The sequence below is a fragment of the Schistocerca americana genome, chromosome 6 (assembly GCF_021461395.2).
Source record: "Schistocerca americana isolate TAMUIC-IGC-003095 chromosome 6, iqSchAmer2.1, whole genome shotgun sequence".
Taxonomy (NCBI): Eukaryota; Metazoa; Arthropoda; class Insecta; order Orthoptera; family Acrididae; genus Schistocerca; species Schistocerca americana.
This window is the reverse complement of record NC_060124.1, coordinates 482,172,176-482,189,409: the sequence shown is the minus strand read 5'-3', so window position 1 is coordinate 482,189,409 and position 17,234 is coordinate 482,172,176. Positions and strand designations below refer to the sequence as shown.

The following is a 17,234-nucleotide window of genomic DNA, read 5'->3' as shown; positions in this document are numbered from 1 at the left end:
TATTTTAAATGTTTGATTCTCGTGAACAATGCCCGGGCAATACTATTAATTACATCGCATCCCCTACGAGCGATATCACAACGTATTTTTATGAGTTTTTTGGTCTGTGATCAAATTAATTTATTTTCCGACTCGGCCAAACCTTTGACTAGTTGTATGGTTAGAGTCGGTGGCGACCCTAATCTTAACGTAATAACCCGTTGAAACAGGTTAGTTACAGTATCGTTCAAATGATCAACGCGACATGACAGTAACTTACTAACCTGCCCTTGGACAGCAAGTGCAGTGGCGACTCCGGAAGGAAGAAGAAGCAGACGGTGTACACCGTCGGGACGGCAACACCGACGACGCAGACCGTGAAGTAGGAAGACGCGGCGCCGACGAGGTACGCCAGCAGGATGCCGCCGTTGAACATGAGCGCGAAGAAGGTGCCCAGCGCACCGCGCACGTGCGCCTGCGCGGCCCCCGCCACGTAATTGGTGGAGACGACGGCGCCACCACCGGTGGCCAGACCAATCAGGATGCGACCTGCCAACAGCACGGCGAAAGAACGCGCCACCAGCACGATAACGCCCGACAGTGCGGAGAAGATACCCACGATGTACCCGGTCGGTTTGAAGCCCCAACGATGGATCGACAGGCTGCACGCCGTTGGCCCGAAAATCGATAACACCATCGACAGGGACGCGAGCCACGAAGCGTCGTACTTCGTCAGGGGCTTGTCGAGTGGATTCGTGCCATCGAGTGTGCTGTTGCTCTCTAGCACAGGTATGGCCACTGCTGTCCATCCCACAGTGAATCCGATGTGTAGCGAAATGATATTTGCTGAAATAAGAGGATGATAGACCATCTGAATCTGCATATTTCAATAAATAAATCATAAATATTGTCCACACTATGGGAAGATTTTACTTTACCACTAGCGAAAAATGTGACTTGATGAATCTTCCATTAGATATACATAAACAAATTAACATTACATGCAGAAAGCTTTCGTATATAACAGAAACTAGAAACTGCAACAAAAGAGAAATATAAATACATGATTTTAGGAATATACTAACTGTTATGTAACCCTAGCTGCAACTCTTGACATACTGGGATTACTGCATGAAATATTAATATCAGGTACAGTAGCCGCGCGATCTGAGGCGTGTTGTCACGGTCCGCGCGGCTCCCCCCGTTGGAGGTTCGAGTCCTCCCTCGGGCGTGGGCGTTTGTGTTGTCCTTAGCGTAAGTTAGTCTAAGTCACATTCAGTAGTGTGTAAGCGGTTTGGTCCCATAAGAACTTATCCCAAATTTCCTATTTCCAACAAAATGGTAACGAAATTAGCGCTGAAGGTAGTGTTGAAAATTGTAATATTCCAATCGGCTGTGGTCCTTTCATCTTACTTAACAAGGCTCGACATATCGATAGGAGACAGATATTACGTCCATATACATAATGAGATTTTCACCCTGCAGCGGAGTATGGCGTGATATGAAACTTCCCGGCAGATTAAAACTGTGTGCCGGACTAGACTCGAACTCGGGACCTATGCCTTTCTCGGGCACGTGCTCTACCATCTGAGCTACATAAGCACCACTCACAATCCGTCCTAACAGCGTCAATTCTGCCAGTACCTCGTCTCCTACCTTCCAAACTTCACAGAAGCTCTTCTGCGAACCTTGCACACAGTTTTAATCTACCAGAAAGTTTCATATCAGCGCCCAACTGCGCTGCAGAGTGAAAATTTCAGTCTGGAAAAATCTCTCAGGCTGTGGCTAAGCCATGTCTCCGCAGTATCCTTTCTTACAGGAGTGCTAGTTCTGCAAGGTTCGCAGAAGAGCTTCTGTGAAGTTTGGAAGGTAGGAGACGAGGTACTGGCAGAATGAAGCTGTGAGGAAGAGTCGCGCCTAGACCGCGCGACTACCCCGCGCGGCTACCATTTCAATGGCAACCTTACAATACACTTATTAAGCTAATGTATAGATCTTTTTAAACAACGGAATAAATATGTATTACACACTGTCATTCTATGTCTGTTTTGCTTTTGATGTCACGCTATTGATACTGTAGTTGATCTTATATTACTTTTAGGACCTGATGATGACGAAGTGTATCGCGAAATCAGTTCCAAATAAATTAATAATGAAATTACAGCTGACGGAAGTGTTGAAAATTATAATACAGTGCGTTTTGGATCCCGTTATTGCGCGTAAGCTTATTGCAACAGACTACCCATCCCGGCATCGCACCAACTGAGTAATGAACTTGCTTCCCACCTGAAACATAATCAAAGAAAGAGTGCAAGAGACCCTAACGAACAGACTGAAACACGCTTTCAGAACTGCATTAGTGCAGTAATTACAATTACGCCTGGAAAATACTTTTTATCAAATGGTTCAAATGGCTCTGAGCACTATGGGACATAACGTCTGAGGTCATTAGTCCCCTGGAACTTAGAACTACTTAAACCTAACTAACCGAAGGACATCACACACATCCATGTCCGAGGTAGGATTCGAACCTGCGACCGTACCGGTCGCGCGGTTCCAGACTGTAGCGCCTAGAATCGCTCGGCCGCTCCGGCCGGCTACTTTTTATAGCTGATTAACAATATTACTAGATTTATTAGTGGTTACCTCTTTCGATAACAAGTAACTACAGTCCTTCAGTATAGTTCATAAAGTCCTGTTTTTCAAGTCTTTTACTTTGCTATTTTACAATTGTTTCTCCACAGAGGCAGCTTACAACGGACTCTCAAACAGTACGTCATGAGGAGATTTATGACATGAGGAGATTCTTCTGGTGCCCCAAACCCACGCCAAGGTGTAACCTTGGCTGAGTCCGACACAAATTTGTCAGTAGCGTCCGTGACCAGTAATGTTATAACGGCAATTACCGGGCTCTTCTGTAAAGATACGGCTCGTACGAGACTAACGGTAGTTGTACTTCGGTTTCGAGTGCTAATGTTCAGTACGATAACAACGCCAGCCTTACCTGGTGGCGGTCGGCAATACATAACGTTTATATTTATTCTAAGCTTTCAACTAGATAATCTGAATCTTTAAAATTTACACGTGTAGCAGGCTCATTGAACAACGAAATAAAATAGTCTGAATATCCACTCTGAAAGTCTAGCCACTCAGATAAGACTACTAAAACCTGAACTTTATATTTTAATCATGTTTTATATTGTAATCATTGTCTTAAATAATTCAGTGATTAAGATACGTAAATGATTGACACGTATAGTTGATATCACAATATCTATTTCTTTCATTCACTAGAAACTCACATTGCCTTAGCATGCATTCAGTGTAGCTACATTTATAGTGATCAATTAAACTTCTGCTTGGAATGTTTCTCAAGGCATATTTTAACTAATCTACTCAAAATCTCTAATGGCGAAGTATCGCTTAATCAAAATTGCAGAAGTGACGGTCTTAACATAGCAATTGTGTCTTTTATATTTTCTAATTTTCTAATACCGAGCAGAGCGAAAATGACTACATCGATGTTGGCATACTCGCAACTCGCGGAAAAAGTGGCTCGAAACAAAATGATATGTTATATGGAGCGAATTATATCCCTAGTTTCATGGAAGTGTCTTAGATTTATTTCCAGCTCTGATGTTCTCCGTCGAGTGGTGACAGTATCTATAGCTGCGAGCTCTCCTATAAAATTACATTTATTGCTCCTGATTTGTTAAATACTTCCTGACCTATTATTTTCAGAACGTTCTTTTTAACCCATAAAAAAAACCACGTGATACACCGAGTCTACTGTTGTAGACTTCCCAAGACCTACAAACACAAAACATCATGGTGGTTTTTTCGAACTGGTCGCTGTCAAGTACTGATTTGATCTGTTGAAACGGAATGTCATGTAGCTGTATGTTATTTGAAATTGCACTCGCTATCAGATGTGAATATATCGCTGTTTCGACCGAACAGTATTTTACTTACCCGACTTGTGTCGACCAGTTTACTATAGCTGTATCTACACATCACAACCTACCATCTGGCATGTGCAAGGAGCCATTTTTTGTACATCATCATTTGACCCCGTTACTAAACGCTGAACTGTCTGTTGGATGTTTTAGAGACCTAGGAACCATCTGAAGAGTTTTCATCTTTGATCTCAGACACATCGTACGCACTTGCCATATCTCTATCTCCTAGATTCCCATTAACGGCAACAAAGCAGGCAACAAACAAATACAGCTTCAAAGATATTACTAATGAACAATACGAGGTGTGTCCAGAAAGTAAGTTCCGATCGGTCGCGAAACAGTAACGACTATGAAAATCCGATGAAGCTTTGCACAGAAGTGTTCGACAGTGTCTCTAGTATGCCTGTCGGTTGCTTCACTTCGCTCTTTCCAGTTCTGAGCGAATGGTGAGTGCATAAAGATGCGTAGAAAATAGTGTCTCCCTCCACATATGAGGTTCCGATGAGAGATTTCGCCTGATGTTATGCAGCCCACATTACAGAATTGTCATACGGCCCCTACTTCGTGACAATTCTCGGTCGCAATCTGCAGGGGCAATGAAAATGCTAATGCAGCATTTTCGACGGAAAGTGTTTGATCACACGCACTACAGCCCGTAATTGGCTCCCTCTGTGTTTCATCTCTGCTCATATTAACTACTGGCTATGAAGACAACATTTTCGCACCGACAGCGAGCTATAGATGAGCATAGAGACTTGGCAGGAAGCATAGGCGACTGCCCTCTATGACGAAGATATTGTAAAGTTGGTACAACGCTACGACATATGTCTAAGTCGGAGTAGTGACTGTGTACAGCAATGGCTGGAAGCTGTAGCTAACTGTTGCAGATAAAATATTTCTGATTTTCACAGTGGTTTCCATTTCGCGATCAATCGGAACTTACTTTATGGACAGCCCTCGTATTATTACTGTATTCAGGTTTCACGTCAGTTTAAAAGTGTGTCATGGATTCATGTTCGTTCGAGACGCACAACGTAGAGTCCCCATACAGCGAAAGTATTCGACTCGGTGCTCTTGTTGTTGTTGTTCAGACATCGTAGCAGTTCCCTGATCCATTTTTACTATGTGCGTTTATCTCTAACAAGGAGAGGATCTCTGATATGGCCAACCGATTCGGCTCGTATTTGGAAGGTAGCTTGTGTACAGACTAACATGAAATACTCTGATATTTTGGCACAACAACCGTCCGTTTTTAGGGTTCAATACCTCATCTGTACGAACGGAATCGTTTTTATAGGACCACTTTTTTGTCCGTCTGCCTGTCTGTCCCACTATTAAAAGTCCTTTTTCTCAGGAACGGGTAGAAGTAGTAACCTTAAATCTATGCCACATAGTGAGGTCTATCATTCCTTGACGGTGTGAAACTTTGAAGCTTCTAAGCCAATACAGTCAAAATATGCGGCCATGTATGTCATTTATTTTAATACTAGCAGCTCACTTATTAAAACCTATAGAATACTTTTCGTTTGCCTGGAATCATGAAATTTGGCAGGAAGCAAGATTTCACAGTACAAGTAAAGGAAAAAATCCGAAAATTGTTAATTTGTAATTATATCACACGAAAAAATATTTCTTTTTTCATTAATTATCTGACGTCAAACTTGAAATTAAAACAATCAGTAGTTCAGCATTTAGGCTGACGGGTTCGGGATGGTAAAAGTGAAACAACAGGCAGGTAATGGTTTTATTGCTCACGTGACGTGTTTCGGATCTTATCCTTCATTAGATGCGATTTCCGCAGAAACAGATCTACATTAGATCACTTATTCACCCTAAGACAAGTAACTGAGAAGGCGTGGGAATTGAGTGTAGATGTTCACATATTATTCGTAGATTTTAAAGAGGCCTATGATAGCATACACCGACAGACACTCCCAAATATAATGAAGGAATTTAAAATACCATCAAAATTAATCAGATTAGTTAAAATGTGTATAGATGAAACTTTATGTCGAATAAAGACACCGGTAGGAAAAACTGAAGATCTTAAGGTGTACACTGGACTGAGACAAGGGGATGCCATTTCACCTATTTTATTTAACCATGTCCTAGAGAAGATCGATAGAGAATTTTCTAAAACCAGTCCACAAGGGATCCAGCTACAGGATGAGAACATTACAAGACTTGCCTATGCAGATGATGTAGCACTAATAAGTAGTTCCAAAAGAGAATTAATCAGAATGGTGCAAAATTACTACAAAATTGCTGAGAAAACAAGATTACATGTTAATGAAGAAAAGACAGAATACCTGCCCATAAGTAAGAGAACCAGAAAATATGCACCTCTGACTGTAGATGGATTCAATTTCAAGACTGTTGACCACTTCAAGTACCTAGGAAGTCTTTTTAGTAATATCAACAGAACATATATAGAAATAGATCCCCCTTTATCAACAGTAAACAAGACACTTTTTAGTTTCATCAAAATTCTAAGAAAAGGATCACTTAGTAGTAACTTCAAAATTCGCTTATATCAATTGACCATTAAACCTCTGATGTTATACGGATGTGAAACATTAATATATAGAAAGAAAGATGAAGAAAAACTGTTAATATTCGAAAGAAAAGTACCAAGGAAAATTTTTGGACCTGTATACGACGAAAATAACATGGAATGGAGAATAAGAAGAAATGAAGAATTAAGAGGACTGTACAAACACCGTAATATCGTCGAAGTCTTCAAGAGGAGAGGGTTGAATTGGGCAGGCCATATAGCAAGAATGACAGAGAATATACTACCTAGAATGACATTCAGCAGAACTACAGATGGAACGAGAGGAAGAGGGAGACCCAGAATCAGATGGCGCGATAACATTCTGGGGGGACACAACTAGGATGAACAGCAACAGCTACTGGACAAACAGCGCATTGGACAGGCAGAAGTGGAAGAGGCTCGTAGAGCAGGCGTATGGTCGATAAGGCCCTTGCCACATATAAAGTCAAAATTCAAAGTCCTTCATTAGATATCGAGGAGCGATTACTGCACCTAGACAGGGCGTTTCAAGTTGTATTTGAAACAGACATTCGAAGACTAGTCTGCAATTACTGCACATAGATACTACGTTTCACAAACAACTTGAAAAGCCATACCCACGTGCCCTAATCGTTTCTGGATACCTGACAATGGGTAAATTACTAAACTCGTCATATGGTCAATAAAGTCATTCCTTGCCTGATGTTTGGCTTTTACCATTGCGATCCGTCAACTGAATGAAGATCTACTTACTATTACAATGATGGTCACCTGCCTCCTTTATGACTTTATGTCTCATCTATATTATTGAAATTAAAACATTCTCGAAAGTTTGGAATCACTGGGACTGATAATCTGCCAATATCAATGTCGATAATAGGCAAAAATGATCGAGATTCTCGAGTCCAGGAAAGTATGAGCTGTCTATATACATAATGAAGTTTGTGCGGAACCCTGAGTGTGCGCGTCATCCTCGCAACAGGCCAATTTAACTGAAACTACGACTTATCTTAGAAGCTAGATTAAGGAAAGGCAAACCTACGTTTCTAGCATTTGTAGACTTACATAAATCTTTTGACAATGTTGACTGAAATACTCTCTTTCAAATTCTGAAGGAGGCAGGGGTAAAATACAGTGAGTGAAAGGCTATTTACAATCTGTACAGAAACCAGACTGCAGTTATAAGAGTCGAGGGGCATGAAAGGGGAGCAGTGGTTCAGAAGGGAAAGAGACAGAGTTGTAGCCTCTCCCCGAGGTTATTCAATCTGTATATTGAGCAAGCAGTGGAGGAAACAAAAGAAAAATTCGGAGTAGAAATTAAAATCCGTGGAGAAGACATAAAAACTTCCAGGTTCGCCGATGACATTGTAATTTTGTCAGAGACAGCAAAGGACTTGGAAGAGCAGTTGAACGAAATGGACAGTGTCTTGAAATGAGGATATAAGATGAACATCAACAAAAGCAAAACGAGTATAATGGAATGTAATCGAATTAAGTCGGGTGATGCTGGAGGAATTAGATTAGGAAATGAGACACTTAAAGTAGTAAAGGAATTTTGCTATTTGGGGCGCAAAATAACTGATGATGGTCGAAGTAGAGAGGGAATAAAAGGCAGACTGTCAATGGCAAGGAAAGCGTTTCTGACGAAGAGAAATTTGTTAACATTGAGTATAGATTTGAGTGTCAGGAAGTCGTTTCTGAAAGTATTTGTATGGAATGTAGCCATGTATGGAAGTGAAACATGGACGATAAATAGTTTGGACAAGAAGAGAATAGAAGCTTTCGAAATGTGGTGCTACAGAAGAATGCTGAAGATTAGATGGGTAGATCACATAACTAATGAGGAGGTATTAAATAGGATTGGGGAGAAGTTTGTGGCACAACTTGACTAGAAGAAGGGATCGGTTGGTAAGACATATTCTGAGGCATCAAGGGATCACGAATTTAGTATTGGAGGGCAGCGTGGAGGGTAAAAAGTCGTAGAGGGAGACCAAGAGATGAATATACTAAGCAGATTCAGAAGGATGTAGGTTGCAGTAGGTACTGGGAGATGAAGAAGCTTGCACAGGATAGAGTAGCATGGAGAGCTCCATCACACCAGCAACAACAACAACAACAACTGCCCCTAAAGTTCATGACGCGCAGCCTACTGAGAATTGACGGGATCGGTAGATAATTGAAAACAGAGCACTTTTCATGAACCTCTACGGTTTCAACAAACGCGTATTTTCCTACAAACCGAGGAAAGAAACTTTTTTCGACGGCCGCTTATGTTACCAAAACGTTTGCGCTGTGGAATGAAAGAGCCGCTGGAGTAGCGAACAAGACATTTGTCTCAGAAGCAGAGAACTCGCAGTTGGTTATGCAGTATATCTTGCTCTTGCTTTGAATGTGGTATTAATTGAAAGGTTTATATGGTTGAAAAATCAGTTATAGATAATAGCGAAATAGACAAATAAATTTCTCGAACGACTTTTGCAATGAAATTAAATTTTAGGCCTCGTTGTACGAAAACAATTCCGGGTAAAATTTCTATGGTTGAAATACCAGTAATATGTAATAACAAAGTAGGCAAATAAATTTCTCAAACGAGTTTTGTAATGAAATTAAATTTCAGGCATCGTCGTAACGAAACAATTTTGAGCAAAATTTCTGCGAAGACGAACAACAGCGCATCTTATCGCATAAGGGAGAATAAGTAAACCGTGTCGCTGCCTTTAATATACCTAAATTAAAGCATTCGTAGAGGCGCAAATATTCCATCACTAGCCTCTGAAAAGTTGTTACCTAAATTTTGCCCGCGCTCATAAGAAACTAGTGATTAATTGGGTCATCGGGGTATAGAAGACGTCAATCATTTAAGCGATTCGTTACAAAATGCTCACTTCACTTGATCCAAGTTAGGGAAAATAGGATTCAATTTACAAAACATAACTTGAGAAAATTTTAAAACCATACGTTGCTGATAACAATTTTTGTCTCATATTGCATTATGAGGTAGGTAAACTAACACTGTACTGTATGGTAGCATGTTTATAAATGACTGCGGTCAGCCGGCTTGCACGGTAGAAGTAATACCGCCAAACTTCGTATATCTGTGTGCTAGCCACGTGATTTGCCGCCATGTTTCATTCCGAGGTTTAAAAACTGCAATCTGGTACCGGGAACCCATCGGAGTTCCAGAACAGAGCGGATGCAGTGACAAATCACAGTGCAATTCATGATCAACTTTCAGCACCGATTTTTCACACAACGTTATCGTATGCGCGGTATGGATTAAAACTAATTTCCGAGAAAGAAATATTTTTAAATGTACAACACGTTTGTTTCCCTCCGAATCTTCGAAAGGGACAATGTAGTTGCGCAAAGACTGCATTCGTTAGATGTTTTTGGTGCTGCGAATATACTTGCTTCGAATGTTTATATGGCATGTACCATCCATCTAGCTGTGCGAACGAAATTGTGGGCATGAAACTATATAAGTTAAAGAGCCATTGTAAAGCGCCCAGATTTAAATTTTTAATTCTTTACTGATCATGCTGTATGAGAAATTCATTTACCTACCATATTATTATTCCGTATTGCTTTACCTATCTTACCTATGCGTACCAGTAGCGGAAGGAAATATAAATAAATAGAAACGTGCAGAATGCAACTGGAAACCGAACATAAGTTCTCCGTTCCGCAGCCAGATGCCTTCGTTCCTACGCCAGTGGCGCTTTCGCTTAACAGCACTTGCCTTATGGGTACAAAAGCAGTAGTCAAAAAAGTTCCTTTCCTCGATTTCTAAGAAAATAAGCTTTTGCACACCTCATATACGCATGTGAAAACTGCCCAATTTTCAGTCACCTATCTACCCAGTCAATTCTGAGTTGATTGCGAGTTATGAATTTCAGGGGCAGCTTATTGAAAAACGGGAAGTTTTTGAGCCAAAATAACTTGGTCATTTATTTTAGAGCGTAAGCGAACTGCCAAATATGAGCCACTAATTACAGGTGTCCGAAGCATTTCTAAACTAAAAATGGATATGAACAGTCACAACTGCAATAATCTTTTCATACACACACATCAAAAAAAGCTTTTCATCATGCCGGTTCCCAGAACTTCAGAAGACAGACGTTGACTGTGGATATGGAATCACAGACACAGTCCCTTTGACTGTTCAGAGATGTTACTAAACCCGCCCAAAGATGTAAACAACCATGCATGAGCAGAGCCTATTAGACGGATGGGTCCGACAGCCGATCAGTTCCAGTCATTCCACCAGGAAGGAGGTAGACGGCTCGTATTGTCTGTAGTTCAGCCATGCCCAGACGGTCAATACCGCGGTACGATCGCGTCAGCATTGTTACTTTGCTCCAGGAAGGGCTCTCAACAAGGGAAGTGTCCAGGCGTCTCGGAGTGAACCAAAGTAATGGAGGAGATACAGAGAGACAGGAACTGTCGATGACATGCCTCATTCAGACCGCCCAAGGGCTACTACTGCAGTGGATGACCGCTACCTACGGATTCTGACTAGGAGGAACCCTGACAGTAGCTCCACCATGCTGAACAAATGCTCTTCGTGCAGTCACAGAACGTCGTCTTACGACTCATACTGTGCGCAATAGGCTGCATGATGTGCAACTTCATTCCCGACGTCCATGGCGAAGTCTATCTTTGCAACCACGATGTAAGACGTCGTGGTCTCCTGACCTTCAATGCTTTCATATTCCGCCCTCACAATCACATTCCGCACATCAAGACGCTTCATTCGAACCCAAACTCGATAAGATAAAGTCAATGTTGTACGAATTCATGTAAACGATATGAAAATAAGTAATAAATCGCAAGTGCGCACCGTGGTTGAAATACTCGAGGCTGGCGTACACACATATATTCCAGACACGACGGTCACAGGAGCTTTTAGTTCGAGAGACGCAACCGCACGCCAGGAGGCCAGTTCCGACCCATCTACGTCGGTCGGTGGCCTAGGGAAAGGAGGAACGACCCCGTGTTCGGCTTAAAAGCAAATTCCGCTACATTGTGTGGGAGCGGCCAGCCTACGCATTCCTTACACATAGCACGCAGTTTCAGAGATTTTCACAGGGAGACAACAAACGCCAAACGCCAATGCTACAGGTTTCCAGATTGGTCGCCTTAAACGAAACGTCATTCTCCTGTTTTAGAAGAGCAATGCTGATTGCCAGACGATATTTCTGATGCCTCGAGCTGACGGAATAATAGAAGAGACCGAAAGATATACCCCTTCACGTCTGGTGTGGAGAGGCGTCGTTCCGTTGTCACTCTTGGAGCGAGAAACAAGTCTCTCCTCAGTACTTCACTGTGAGAGCACCTCTGTCGAGAGCGAATCGAAGTGCTACTCTGTATTGAGTCCTTGCGATTAAGCGTTGTTCAATGTGTTGGCCGACACACTTATTGTGCAGTGTGAACGGACAGAGTTACAGTTAAACGCCTGCGAGTGAATTTTGAGTGGCATCGCGGTGGACTGGTTATCTGACCAGTGTACCACGCCAATAGTTAGACTATGGGCGAATAGGAATCCTTGACTTCATCAAGGCGTAGGGAGAGTTTGATTGGCGAAGGTCAATCCAGATAGAACGAAAGTTATCTTATTTGTCAGCAGCGAGCGACGCAGACAGCAGTCATTGCAGCTTATGGTATTGTGCGCTACAGCTCTTGCGAGCCCCGTATTTCCTCCACAACAGTACACTTCACTGCATTTCACACGCGACAGCCTCGACCGTACCTAGCAAAATTCTAAAGGATAATTATTCAAGTTGAGTAGGCACGCCTCTCAGCCATTCTGCCAAGTCAACAACCATCTTAAACTTTGTATAGAAATTTCATTACCGAATCCTATCCTTGAGAGGTAACTTCACATTCCGAAAAGAACCAGGATAAAACTTGTTCAATTCATAACTAAAAGTGCCATTGTGATTTCTCAGAATTTTTGCAAAATAAATAATAACTTTCGTTAGTTTCATGTTTTTCTTACACTAACTAGCACTACTCCAGTACCCAAGTATCCCACTAGTTACGTAAGAAATTTTGTGAATTTTTGTGTCATTTCCTTACAGCGGACGACTCCAGAAGATATTTATTACTGAAAGTTTTTCAGGCATTTCTCTTTTAAACGTTAGGAGCGTATGACTGGGGGTGGAAATTGCATCTTGCAGAAGCCACAGGGTAAAGGGTACGTCTCAGATTAATCCGTTGTGCAGAATAACAGAATCTCAGATCAACCCCACACTCACAACGACACAATGCAGTGCGGTACAGATGGGACCAACAACATTCCGAATGGACTGCTCAAGATTGGCGTCACGTTCTCTTCACCGACGAATGTCGCATATGCCTTCAACCAGAAAATCGTCGGACACGTGTTTGGAGGCAACGTGGTCAGGCTGAACTCCTTAGACACACTGTCCAGCGAGTGCTGCAATGTGGAGGTTCCCTGCTATTTTGGGATGGCATTATGTGGGGCCGACGTACGCCGCTGGTGGTCACAGAAGGCGCCACAACGGCTGTGCGATACGTCGATGCCATCCTCCGACCGATAGTGCAACCATATCGGGAGCATATTGGCGAGGCATTCGTTTTCATGGCCGACAATTCGCGTCCCCATCGTGCACATCTTGTGAATGACTTTCTTCACGATAACGACATTGCTCGACTAGAGTGGCCAGAATGTTCTCCCGACATGAACCCTACCCGAACATGCCTAGCACAGACTGAAAAGGGCTGTTTACCGACGACGTAACCACCAACCACTCTGAGGGATCTACGCCGAATCGCAGTTGAGGAGTGGGACAATCTGGACCAACAGTGCCTTGATGAACTTGTGGATAGTATGCCACGACGAATGCGGGCATATATCAATGCAAGAGGACGTGCTACTGGTTTTAGAGGTACTGGTGTGTACAGCAATCTGGACCTCAATATCTGAAGGTCTTGCTGTATGGTCGTACAACATGCAATGTGTGGTTTTCATGACCAACAAAAAGGGCCGAAATGATGTTTGTGTTGATCTCTGTTCCCATTTTCTGTACAGGTTCCGTAACTAAAAATGGTTCAAATGGCTCTGAGCACTATGGGACTTAACATCTGTGGTCATCAGTCCCCTAGAACTTACAACAACTTAAACCTAACTAACCTAAGGATATCACACAACACCCAGTCATCACGAGGCAGAGAAAATCCCTGACCCCGCCGGGAGTCGAACCCGGGAACCCGGGCGCGGAAAGCGAGAACGCTACCGCACGTCCACGAGATGCGGACGGTTCCGTAACCCTCGGTACCGAGGTGATACAAAATTTTTTTCGATGTATGTATAAGGTTACCGGTTTCGGTCTGTTTTGGCATGACGGTAGATGGTGGCTGTGAACGGATCAGACGCTGCGCATCCACGAATGCCAGATGCCCAAAACTTCTAAACTAACCTCAGCCCCCGACCGCTTCATCGTCTGCTTCGGAAACGTCATTCAGAATTAATATGGAACACCATCTGATCGTCACACGCTTCGTGCGATCGTCAGTGACGGCTTCTTCAGACTAGAGGAACGTCTGCTTCACGTTCAGTAGTTAGACACTTACTGTCACGAGGCTCAGTGCTATTCTTCCAACTCTTTCGCCAAGAAAATACATTTGACAGTGTCACAAATAGAAAACGAATAAGGTTCAGCGAAAGAACTCTTCTTGGCTCTAACCGTACATCTATCTCAGTTTAGCGTCCCTCATCACACACGTCTTCTCTGTGATATTTATTGTTTGCCTCAAAAACGAAAGAAAAAGTGAACAGAGCAAATAGGTCGGAAAGTTAGTTGCAATAGCGCTAAAAGACTGACATTTCGGGTGAAATATTTTTATAGGGTCGTACTCCACAGCATTCGTATGTTTAGTAAAGACATGTTTGTATAAACTTGTAGCTAGTGTATAAACTTTATTCTGAGCTTGTTGAGCAGCTGATGGTGAATAAAGAAATGTCTTCCATTAAATATCGAATGGAATTACTAAAAATTAAGAATGAAGTCATGGATGCAATTGAAGACATTGACTCGACTTGGCAGCGCTTTTGGAAAAATAAATAGCAAACCTGAAGCTTATTCATCGATAAATGAAGAGATGGATATACCTTGTAAGAACGTCGTCCCTCACAGAGCTCGTAAATATTTGGAAAACATCATGATCCACCGCCAACAATTGGTATCTTCAGGTATCATAAAATATTAAGAATACTTTAGAAGGCGAAATATAATCAACGGCGTCAAAAAATGTAAAATTATTGACGGATTATGAACCATAATTTTTGGTGCCATTGATTATACACGGCTCAGACCCGGCAGGGTAGCCGGGAGTGCTAATGGACTCTGGTAGCCGCGCCGGCCCGGATCGAATCCGCCCAGGGGCTTAACGACGAGGGCCGGTCTGCCAGCCAGCCTGGACATGGTTTTTAGGCGGTTTTCCACATCCCACTAGGTGAATACCGGACTGGTCCCCATGTTCCGCCTCAGTTACACGGCTCGCAGACATTTGAGCACGTTCGCACTATTTCATGACTTACACTTGACGCAGACAGCTGGGGTACACTTCCTCCATCCCAGAGGGTTTGGAGTAGCAGCAGGAAGGGCATCTGGCCATCCTATGCCCCTAATATTGCCACATTAGTACTAACACTGCCGACCCTGCGTCACACGGGACTAAGGCCCACAGGAAAGAGAGAGAGAGTGAGGAACGGGAAAAGACAGTGTGTGTCAATCTGCGAGCAGTTACGGGGCACTTGGTGATGTTCTACTTACAACGTAGCCCAGAGACAACGTATAGATGACTTCATATGGGAAAGAATCATCGGGAAGCTGGAAAAAGACCGAATTGTTACCAGTGAGGCACCAATGTTTGTTATTGCCCACAGCATTTTTTCACGTGCATGGTGAACATTCTGAACCATAGGCACTGCTGCCCGAAAGAGAGAAGGTGGTCGCCCACGGTAAAATGCAGCAGCAGATCACCACCACATTGTGTATCAGATAGAAAATGTATGAGAATTATAACTATAGATAACGTAACACGTAAATAATTGTAAATGTTGAAATGTGTGTGAATTCCTAAGGGAACAAACTGCTGAGGTCATCGGTCCATAGACTTACACACTACTTAAACTAACTTATGCTAAGAGCAACACACACACACACACGCACACACACACACACACACACACACACACACACACATGCCCGAGGGAGGACTTGAACCTCCGGCGGGAGCGGCCGCGCAATCCGTGACAGGGCGCCTCAAACCGCACGGTCACTCCGCAAGGCCGTAAATAATTGCTGAGTTTAATTGCATAATTGATTTCATTACAGAAATACAGTAAGCTACATCATCCTGGGTAGGCGAGTCTCAACGAACTTCTGAGGCTACCCTCCCATAGGAAAAGCGACGTCATTGCCAGTAATTATTCAAGAAACTCATACTACTGTCAAATGCCACTCAGCTGTAAATTCCCATAATAGATTTTTTCCATAATGTACTACTAGAAATTGCACTATAACAGCAAAATTAATATGAGGAATGTCTACTAATTTATTACACAGGGTGAATCACTAACTATTGCCACCAAGAATATCTCCGAAAGTATATAGGAGCTGAAAAGTTTGTGGGGCAAGATTTGCGTGGGAAAACGGGGGCCATAATATGACGTTGGTTTTTAGCTGCTAGGTGGGGTCGCTTCAGAGATATGAATGTCAACTTTGTTTTTTTTTTCTTTAATGGGATGCTATAGTTTGGTACTTATTTTCTGATAGCGGCTATCGAGACGAATGTGTAACAGTAAGGTCTTTGAAGGTCAACTAAGGTCACAAAGGTGGCGTGAACGTCCGTTTATAAAAGGTGTTCGAAGTGATGACCATTGGTATCAATGCAGTGCTGCAACCTTCTTATCATGGAGTGGTATTCCTTATGACATCCGCACTTATCGAAACACATGCTCTCTCGCATATCTTCGGGTGTAGTTGGAACCTCTATATAAACAATGTCTCTTACGAATCCCCACAAGAAAAAAGTCCAGAGGCGTCTAATCTGGCGAACGAGCCGGTCACGACCCAGCTCCTCCACGTCCAATCCAACGATTTTGGCATTGTCTCTGCAACTCATTTTTAGCCATCATCGAAAAATGTGCCGGACACCCATCGTGTTGGTACCACATTCTGTTCCTTGTTCCTAAAGGTATTTCTTCCAATAACACACCTAATGTTTCTTGCAGAAATGTGATGTACTTCCTGCCATTAAGATTTCATTAGATGAAATAAGGGCCTATAATTCTGTCCTCCAGAATCCCACACCATACATTCACCGACCACGGGTTCTGATGTGCAATTTGCCACAGCCAACACAGATTTTCAGTTGCCCAATAATGCATGTTATGCAAATAAAATTTCCATGGTTCGTGAATGTAGCCTCGTCAGTAAATAAAATCAAATTAACACATGTGTCATCTCTCTGAATCTGAAGTTGAGCCCATCGGCAGAATTCAATGCGACGCATACAATCCGTACCAGTTAATTCTTGGTGGAGACTGATATGGTAAGGATGATATTTATGGCAATGCAGAACACGAACAACATTACTGTGGGTCATGCCAGATTCCCTTGCGATCTGACCGCGAATTAGCACAAGGAGTTTAATTTTAAAAACCAACAGCCTCAGTTGCAAAGATTATCTAGATTTACCTAGATTTCAGTCGGGATAACCCAACCTTCTTCAGA

General features: G+C 42.7%; 1 protein-coding gene across 1 annotated transcript in view; it reads right to left on the bottom strand.

Annotated features, from left to right (window-relative positions):
- LOC124620222 (facilitated trehalose transporter Tret1-like) overlaps positions 1 to 17,234 on the bottom strand; it is a 41,835-nt gene that overhangs the window by 12,334 nt on the left and 12,267 nt on the right. The window contains exon 2 of the mRNA XM_047146889.1: positions 264 to 825. Coding sequence (XP_047002845.1) covers positions 264 to 825 — 562 coding nt within the window. The remainder of the gene's footprint in view (positions 1 to 263; positions 826 to 17,234) is intronic.